This window comes from Galleria mellonella, unplaced genomic scaffold (genome assembly GCF_026898425.1).
Source record: "Galleria mellonella isolate WM207_F2 unplaced genomic scaffold, CSIRO_AGI_GalMel_v1 utg36, whole genome shotgun sequence".
Classification (NCBI taxonomy): Eukaryota; Metazoa; Arthropoda; class Insecta; order Lepidoptera; family Pyralidae; genus Galleria; species Galleria mellonella.
Window position 1 is genome coordinate 3374748 of NW_026442086.1, and position 9687 is coordinate 3384434.

Consider the following 9687-nt stretch of genomic DNA (forward strand, 5'->3'; position numbering starts at 1 on the left):
ATCGGTCGCCACTTTAAGACTATTTCTACCAGCGTCTGTTATAAAAGGCACGTAGCTCGAATTTATTTATTTATCTGCAAGTAATATTTAAAGCACACCACAGTCAGAACAGACAATATATGTTTGAAATTATTATTTGACGAAACATTTTTTAGTCATCGCTTTCTGACAATCATCTCACGCCATCTATAATGTACCACAATAGAAACACAACATACCCACAAATAGATGCCGGTACCGTCGATCGAATAGAATAAAACTTCTTAACCAACTTCAAAAAAGAGAAAGTTCTGATTTATATTACGCGATGCCGTGTAATCTGACGTTATTATCGATAGTTCACGACTAAAACGTGCATTATTTTCATTTATCGTGTGTTATTATGGTAATACCTAACAGGTCTTAGGTATCTATTTGATATTTATTAAGTAAATAAACAGAGTCATTCCTTAACGACTAATACGTTTTGTTATCTGAATACTTGTAGCCTGATCTTAATTATTTTGCTTATAAAATTTATTAAAAATGAGTACAGAAAAGCCAGAACTACGAATTGCAACATATATGTGTCCAACTCATCCAGTTCAATTATACGAATTAATTATGGAATTATTAGAAGAGGCTTTAGAATGCTATACAACCTTACAATATGAAAGTAGAAAACCTGGACCCTTCACGGATCGTCCTGATCCTTTTATTAATGATAAAGTGGACTTAGGTAAGTCAATTACGTTTCTTTTTAAATCTTACTTCATAAATTTTTCATATTTTGAATTTTACTTTAATTCCATACGAAAGTAATACAAAAAATATCATACTGATTAAGATGTCTGCCTGTGTAGGCAGACACGTTAATATCGTCTGTGTAGTATACCACCATACATACAAGGCGTATTTTAAGGAGATGGCCGAGTAGGCCGTGCCTATACTCCAGAATGATCTGATGCCGATCCGATCGGAACAGAGCTCTACAATGACATATCTGAGAGTACATATACGCCATTTTAAGCTCTAAGGCAATCCTGTAAAAAAAAATCCTTAATAAATCAATCATATCACTCGCAAAATGTTTTACATATGTATTCTCAGATTACTTCTTTCTTAAATAGAAACAGTAGATATATGCACAATACAGTCTAAAACAATACTATATAATAATCTACCTATACTTATAGCACGGGTAGATTCTTATGTACCACTAATGATTGCGATTTAACAATTAGAACAGAATTAGAATTTCGTGAATATAAAAATTCAAAAACGATAAAAAATTTAAGTATTTATAATAACAACAGTTGGGCCAAGGTTGTTAATTAATGGGGATTGAGTTTTGATAGTGTATTTAAAATAAGATATAGGTAGCCTAACCGTACTATTACAATTCATAAAAAGTCTTTTTTGTTTATTTTATGTACCATAATTTCGATAAAAAGACATAACACGATTTTGCAAACAGAAAAATTATTTTTAAAAGATTAAAATTATTTACCGTTTTTCAATCTCGCCTCAGACGCTAATGAATTAGACTTCATCTGTATATCTATTACCTATTAATTGATAATTCAAGATGTTTCTGTATTGACTACGTTAATACAGTAGGTTAATTAATTCCTTAAAACTAGTGTTAGGTAATATTGATTAATAAGTTTTAAAAAATATTATTTTACCTATTTAAAGATTTATATTACCAAAAACTAAATTAGAAATTAAAATTTTGGAAAAAAGATTTTATTTATCTGAAATTAAATGAACAATCTATTGTATCTGTACCAACGGTACTACATTATAATAGTTATGTACTGTAGCGTCGTTAATGCAGATCAGGTTGTTCTTTTTTTCAAGAATTTCATTGCTTTGGTTTTTGGTAAAATAAAAATGTTTGTAGGCAATATAATATTTATTAAACCTTATTAATGAATACTTACACTAGTTTTAAGAAATGAATTTCGTTATTTAACGTATTGTATACATGTATGAATATACATTTGGAATATACATTATCCACGAGTCTGTCACGAAAATGGAGGTCGATAAAGACTTAGACATTTATATGGACATGAGGTGTAACAAAATAACACCTAAATACATCTTCAAAAAGAACTTCAAAGTTCATATACCACAGAGAAAAGAGTGGGAACATGGCCCGCCATATCTAAAGGAGAATGACCTATATTGGTATACAAATGGCTCCAAAATGACAACAGGTACTGGAGCTGGTATCTTTTCAAGTGAAAACGAAATAAGTCAAAGCACAGGGAAATACTCTACTGTTTTCCAAACAGAAATGTAGCATACATTATACACAGTTGCCACCTATGCAGCTATGAATCTAGATAATTATGTAAAAAACAAGAATATCTATATTTTGAGTGACAATCAAGCGACTATCAAAGCACTTTTATCAACAAGGGTGAATTCAAGGTTAACCCAAATACTATTCAAAACTTAAATAATTTGGGTAGGCATAATAGGGTTAGTTTAGTATGGGTCCCTGGACATAAAGGGATTAAAGGGGATGAAAAGGCCGATAGGTTGGCGAGAAAGGGATCAGAATCAATAATGGTAGGTCCTAAACCATACGTTGCACTTGCATCAAGTGTTGTTAACTCTGCCCTTTAGGAGCATGTGAGGAAAAAACAGCAAAAGGAATGGAGGACTTTGTAGGGTCTTAGACATTCTAAAAAGTTCTTAAATGACAATGTTGAGGGATGGGATAAACTTATCTACAGCGGTGGCAGACAACAGGCAAGACTCATTATGGGTGCCGTAACTGGACATATGCTAATAAGGCATATTACTACACAAGATGGGTCTATCTTCGGACACACTGTGCAGGGAGAAATCGGAATCCATGGAACACTTGATGTGCAACTGCAATTCGTTGGCAAGTATGCGTATGAGTCTATTGGGAACGGTTTATCCAGAACCAGGGGACTACAGATACCTTAAACCGCGGGATATCGTTAGGATAACACATAGGATCTATGAAATGATGGTATAAGGCAGGGGAAGCACAAAAGATTCGTATGGGTCGACGTGCAACAGCTTAGCTGACCTCATATACGAAAATAAGATAAGATCCAGTCTGCCTTCTAAATGGACCGATCGAAATTAAACCCGAGACCTTAACACTTTACTTATGCTACATAATGTCCACTACCTACCACAGTATAACAGAGGTGTCATCCCTTATTTTTTTAAAAAATATTATTTATCAGCTTTCATGACTGCGGCTGCATATATGAAGCTTCGCAAAGAAAACAATCCATCAGCGGACCTGCTAGCTGTGACGCCTGTTTTTGCTCACCAGATGAACGTTAATAATAAACCTGGATACTTCTCTGATATTATTATTCACAGAGACAAAAAGTAAGCACTTGCACTTTGCTCACAAACATTAAATACGTACCACTTATAGTAGTATCTACAACTTATATATATAAACGAGATGAAATATATTCCCAAGTGCATATTTTTTTACATGATAATTAAATTTAGATAAGATTCTTTTATTAAATAGGCTAAACGTTTCTCGGGAGTGGCCATAACAAGTCAGTAAGATAAGACACAAAAGTCTTAAGGTTGACCATTGTTTGCTCATCAGCATAGTACGATATCGTACTATTTTACCATCATAGTATAATTATAATTTCATGGATATGCTTAGAATTTTATAAGACGATATTTTTAAGTCTTATTATGTCGTGACAGTCAGACCATACGAGTACGATATCATGTCGAGCTACGACAATATACATACTCGTATAACAAGCCTGTATTTGACTTCAAAAAGGTTCTTTGTATTTAAAGAGGCGTGACCTATTTTGGTCTGTAGTAGTTTGAAAATTAATTTTGTTTGTTTGCAGTCTTTCTATCACCGGACAGTCAGAAATTTAAATTGTTACACAGTTTTTGGTGTGGGCCAAATCATCTTGCAGTAGTATAACTGTACTTATCACTATAGGCCTTAACACACTTCACTCGATTATTTCAAACATTATAAAGTAGAAAGTTTGTCCATATATTTACTTAGCATTAAAATTACTATAGTATATATAAATTACTTAGCTATTTTAAGACAAATTTGATTTTAATAAAATTATTATATGATGATATACTCCTTATCGGCTCTAGTCATCAAATTAATTGTATATCACAATTTCCAATATCATACCATAAAACCTCAATTTAAGTACAAATAGCTACTATTTCAATTTTATTAAAGAATACTTTAACATCAAAGTCAGACGAACGAAATACCTCTCTTTTTAAAGTTGGTTTAATATAGTTGAACAGTGACTGTGGATTAATATATTTTCTAAACTTGAGTAGAGTTAGTCTAAGATCTAGATTTCTAAATTGTATGTGTATGTATGTCAAATATTTGTATAGATGTTTTACTAATATAAATATTTTATATAATTATTGTCATTTTGTTACCATCAAAAGTAAATAGATAAAAATATTATCACACATGTCAGTGGCTTTGGCTTCTGATAAGAAAACTTAGCTACCTACTCCGCTGCCATTATTTCACATAAGTCTTGATAATAATACTGTTATACCTATCATGCCGCGCATGAATTAATAATGACAAAGATTAATTACAGAGCACATAACGTAAACACTTTATTGGATCTCCGTGGATGTGCTTTTGCCTATAGCGATGAAGAGTCACTAAGTGGAAGTAAAATTGTACTGAAAACTCTCAAGGCAAGAGGAGAAAATGCTTCATTCTTTGGATCTCTGTTAAGTAAGTAGGTCTATTATAAATTTTAGATAAATAAAAGAGGCCTAATAAAATATTTATTAGGAACGTAATTATTATATAGTATTATTTAATTTTAGAATCTGGGTCGCACTTAGCGTCAGCTCAAATGGTCTTATCAAAGCAAGCTGAATGGGCTGCTGTTGATTCAACGACGCTACTTTACACAAAAAAATATATGCCCGAAGGTGGAAGGGACATAATACTGTTGGAAACATTGGGCCGTCTCCCGCCATATCCTATAGTCGTAAATAGGAAACTAAATGGTAAGCTGCATTAAATTGAATTTAATTATAACTGAATCATCTTAGGGACAAAACTATCTATTCGTTAAGACTATTTCTACAAAAACTTTTGCCACATTACATATACTTATCATATATCTATGTAGCTACCTCTACTCTCTTCCACCAGGAAAAGTATTTTATAATGGATGATAATGAAATGGTAACCCTAACTGCGCTATCGGTATACACTGGCGAAGTATCGGGAATGATATATGAAGATGAAAGTAGGTCTGTTGGCCCATCGTGACGAATTCAACAATATATCAATTACGATGGTTTCCAGGAGAAACCGCGAGGAGGTCGACCTGACAGAATATATTGCTAGCAATACAATCTGTAATTCTGTCAATAAGCAATACAATGTTACTGATAATTCCTTTTCCCCCGCACCAGGAAAGACTGATAGGGGCAAATGAAAATAGCCCTTTAACTTGCCTAAGTTATTACAGCTGGTGCTCATAGGCGTATGTACGGGATATTTACCAGTACATACAGACCTTTTTAAAGGGACCAACCTCCCCCCTTCCCTCTAGAAAATAATTATATCCTAATCCTGGCGTTTAAATACGTAGGCAAGCTACGAGTAGGTACTATAAGTGGGGGTAGGGGACAAAACGTTTGCTAGGTCAACTAGTAATTTTATAATTATCATAAATGGTTGGTACAAATTATAATTATTACATAAAAATTATATCCTTTACTGTCTTACGTTTTAGTAACATTAGGATTGAATACGCTTTTTACGCCTTTTATACACTTTTAGCAGTATATAAATAATTGCCATTGCCTCTTATGTTACAAAATTGCGAACTGAACAATGAAAACACTTTAGGTAATAAATGTTGTATACAAGAACAATAAAACTGAGTTATTAAAATTGGACCCAAAGTATGGAACCAAAACATCATCCTACACAGTTGCCCGTATAGAAAATCTTCAAATTACTCAATGAGCTATGGACAGGGTTTTTTTATGGGTGAAAATAGAATGGTAAACCCAGCCTGCGCTAACGGGATACGCTGGCGGAGCACCAGTGAAGGGTGATTGATGAGAATGAAAACAGACCAGTTAGCCCATCATGATGAATTCATCAGGAATTAACCATGATAGTTTCCAGGCGAAACCGCGAGGAGGTCGACTTGGTTGGGTATATTGCTAGCAATGGGATTCTTAGTCTCCATTACTAGCAATCCCTTTCCCCCCAGATTCCTATGGACAGGGTTATGCTCGGAGTTTCTTTGCGTTACAAAATCCGAAACGAGGATATCCGCAAACGAACCAAAGTAACCCACATAGCCCGAAGCATAAGCAAGCTGAAGTGGCAATGGGCTCATCACTTAGCTCAAAAAACCGACAACCGATGGGAAGAAAGGTTCTTGAGTGGCGACCCCCCACTTGATGGAGTGACGACCTTAAATATATTACAGGGAGTCAGTAGATGCAGGTGGGTCAGGACCGATCCTTATGGCAGTCTATGGAGGGGGCCTATGTTCAACAGTAGATGGATAATGACTGAGATAATGATTAAAATTGGGCAGTTTTAAACTGCCCAATTTTAATCATTATTAATTTTTAATATAATCAAATTATATTATTTCAGACAAAATTAAAACCGCCATATGTGATGCTTTACTCAATTTACCACAAACTGAGAAGTGGAAGAATAAATTCGCAACATTTGGTGTATTAAAATTTGATCTGAACCATGTTGACATCTACGATGGGCCAGCTGCACAAGTGTGGACCACCCAGAGCGAGGAACTCAATGTTAGATATTATTAGGGTGCTACTTGTGTTATCATTAATATACTTATTCTATATATTGTATTTTGATTATACACCGAAATGACGCAAATTTATATAATGTGTAAATCTTTTTATATTTTCAAAAAAGTAGTAATTTTTTTTATATATTTTTTGTTAAGAAATATATTATTATATTGGAATTACATGAATTTCTTACTTCTTTTCTATCTTTTGCAAAACTATATTTAAAGATATAGCTTCTTTGCATTTCTTGTCTGTATGTAAAAGGGCTCCACAAGGTACTTTGATAACTAAAGGTTTTGCAGTTGGGGTTGTTGAGGGAGATTTTTGTGTAGATTCATTCTGCAATAGATTGCAAACATAATAATATAAACACTTAAAAAATTTATGATAGTAGTAACTTGTACTTATATTAAAAAATAAGTTTGTTATTTCCTCACATGTTAATGATGTAAACAATCATTGTTTACATTATTAAAATGTCAAGCTAATGCTAATTACATTAGTATGAAAAGGACAGGCTACTTTTCATGGTAATCACGCAGACAAAGTCATGGATATAAATAATTCTATTATTATAATAAATGCGGGAATTTATTATAATGGATGGATGGGTGAATTTTTGCTACTTTATGAAAAAAAACTACTGAACAGATTTGATTGAAATTTGGTAGGTGTGTTACATCCTAATTTAAAACATAGGACACTATGTACTGATTCATTTGGATAGATCCATGGAATACAGCTAGTATAAAATAATTATGTGTACTGGGCATTTTAATATGTGGGTCATATACCAAGCGATAGGTGGATCAAAATTTTACTGTAGCTCCTTCACAGCTATAGTGGTTGCAGAATTCTGTTGCTTATCTCTCTGAAGGATCGTTTCCTACACACAGTTGAAGAATAATGCAATAAATTTCACAATATTCACCAAAATTGGAACACTTCAAACAGTGATTATTACTAAGTTTACTGTTGTAAAAAACAATACAGTATATTAATTTACCTTACTGATTACCTATTTTTGAACCTAGATCTTATCATAATTAATGTAAATATTAATAAATATCTATCAAATTTCTCTGCTGTCATAATATCCTAGTTACTTATACATTTAGAATCCAATAAATGACTTATATATGTAAGAGTACTAAGTATTTAGCAGTAAATATTTAATAAAATATTTATTTATTGATAAATAATTTTATATAAGACAAACTACAGGATCTATAGATTTGAAGTTTTTAGTATGATTAAGTACTGTTATGCATTAAGAAGATACAACTAAAAGTTAAATTAAATACTTTACTAAGAGGTTTTTATAATGGAAGCAGTGCATTAATAACAACATCAAAATTACTTAAAAAATATTCTTTAGATAGGTAAATTAGCAACAAAATTAATAACTTTAAATAACACCAACATTATTAAATATGATAATACATTATTATTGTAAATCTACTTTTAAAAACTGTATCTACAAGTTCATTTTAAGTAGAGGGACTAAACAATTCCACCGCCATTGATATAGTCAATCTCTTCCTGTGATAGTGGTCGTCTTCTGTAACGAGCTGGAAGGTCAATGTCCAGTATAGGGCCTGTACTCATTGCTGCAGTTGGCTGTGCTTGAGATTGCTGAAACCAATTATTATAACTTTAATCTTTGACTTATATCCTGAGATTCCTATACATTAATACTACTTTTTTTTTTTTACATAAACTACAATGGTGACTGCCTAGAACTTAATATAATTTTTACTAATATAAATGTAAAACTAACTTTGTTAATTCTTAGCTGTTAAAATAGCTTAAACAATCATTATGAAACTTGGTACATATATACAATATGGAATAGAAAAGGATAGAAGCTACTTTTTATCCCGGTCAATGAACAAATTCCGGTCACGCAAACGAAATCGCGGGTAAAAGTTAGTACAGAATAAAATGGCATAAAAATATTATGTAGATCTTTTCAACTATTTATATGTAAAATATGCTAACAATGTCAATATAGAATAAACGGTTTTGTAATTATTATCATGTTTCGTAAAATAAGGTAATTTAAATTATATAGAAAGGTGTTATATCACAACAGCGACAGTATCGATACTTTATTTAGGTAAATGGCGTATTTATTACTCTCAAGCCCTATAGCAAATATTTTTTTATGCCGTGTTTTAATCATAATTAATGTTTTTTATGTGATTAAGTATAATTTATGAGAGATACGTACGGGTGCAGCAGCTTGCTGTGCAGAGGCATGAATTGTTGATCCGCCTGCTGATTGACCAACGCCGCCCTTGCGGAATTTAATTACAGGTATACGGGAAAGGACTGTTGTAATTCGAACCATGTTGTCTCAAAAATAGTAGTGAATATTATATTTTTTTAAGATTTTATTTTGATGTTTGATTAATAGTTACACCAGATTCTAGAAACTAATTAAATTTGACACTGGACTTGAACTGTCATAGTGACAGTGTCACTGACAGTCATATAGTTGACGTCTGTGATTTTTCGTGTTTTTTATGAGTTAAGATCCAGCTTTTTTTTTTAGATTAATCGTACTTTCTACGTAAACTTCTAACGGTGTTTTTGTTGCTTTGACACATCACTGTTAATCCAATAGATTATTCTACTAGCTGCAATCCGCGGCTTTGCCTGTTCGAAACAGTATATAAAGTTTCCTATGTTATTTTTTTTAATGGATGATAATAGAATGGTAAATTCTTCTAAGCTATTGATTACCAGAGGGAGACTTTGTACAAAAGTCGATTGCTTGGGTGCCTCTGTCCCATTCGTGTTTCAACCGTGAAGCAGTTGTCTTTCGATTTGAAGGATGGGATATGGCGTGAATTTACT

At 32.5% G+C, this 9687-nt stretch overlaps 2 protein-coding genes across 2 annotated transcripts; one reads left to right on the forward strand and one right to left on the reverse strand.

The window, feature by feature from the left end:
• The first annotated feature begins 334 nt into the window (after positions 1-334).
• Positions 335-7004, forward strand: LOC113520552 (uncharacterized). Its single transcript, XM_026905915.3, has 5 exons — positions 335-718; positions 3219-3369; positions 4611-4753; positions 4849-5034; positions 6656-7004. The coding sequence occupies exons 1-5, from the start codon at positions 526-528 to the stop codon at positions 6835-6837; spliced, it is 855 nt and encodes a 284-aa protein (XP_026761716.2). The 5' UTR covers positions 335-525; the 3' UTR covers positions 6838-7004.
• Positions 7005-8179: 1175 nt separating this feature from the next.
• LOC113520674 (uncharacterized) lies at positions 8180-9280 on the reverse strand. Its single transcript, XM_026906077.3, has 2 exons — positions 9059-9280; positions 8180-8460 (listed from the first exon to the last, which is right to left on the reverse strand). The coding sequence occupies exons 1-2, from the start codon at positions 9176-9178 to the stop codon at positions 8329-8331; spliced, it is 252 nt and encodes an 83-aa protein (XP_026761878.1). The 5' UTR covers positions 9179-9280; the 3' UTR covers positions 8180-8328.
• Positions 9281-9687: the final 407 nt, after the last annotated feature.

Coding starts and splice junctions, on each gene's coding strand:
- LOC113520674 (XM_026906077.3), bottom strand. CDS start 9,178: ATGGTTCGAATTACAACAGTCCTTTCCCGTATACCTGTAATTAAATTC. Junction 8,461..9,058: donor CACAGCAAGCTGCTGCACCC/GTACGTATCTCT, acceptor AATTGGTTTCAG/CAATCTCAAGCACAGCCAAC.
- LOC113520552 (XM_026905915.3), top strand. CDS start 526: ATGAGTACAGAAAAGCCAGAACTACGAATTGCAACATATATGTGTCCA. Junction 4,754..4,848: donor ATTCTTTGGATCTCTGTTAA/GTAAGTAGGTCT, acceptor ATTTAATTTTAG/AATCTGGGTCGCACTTAGCG. Junction 5,035..6,655: donor CGTAAATAGGAAACTAAATG/GTAAGCTGCATT, acceptor ATATTATTTCAG/ACAAAATTAAAACCGCCATA.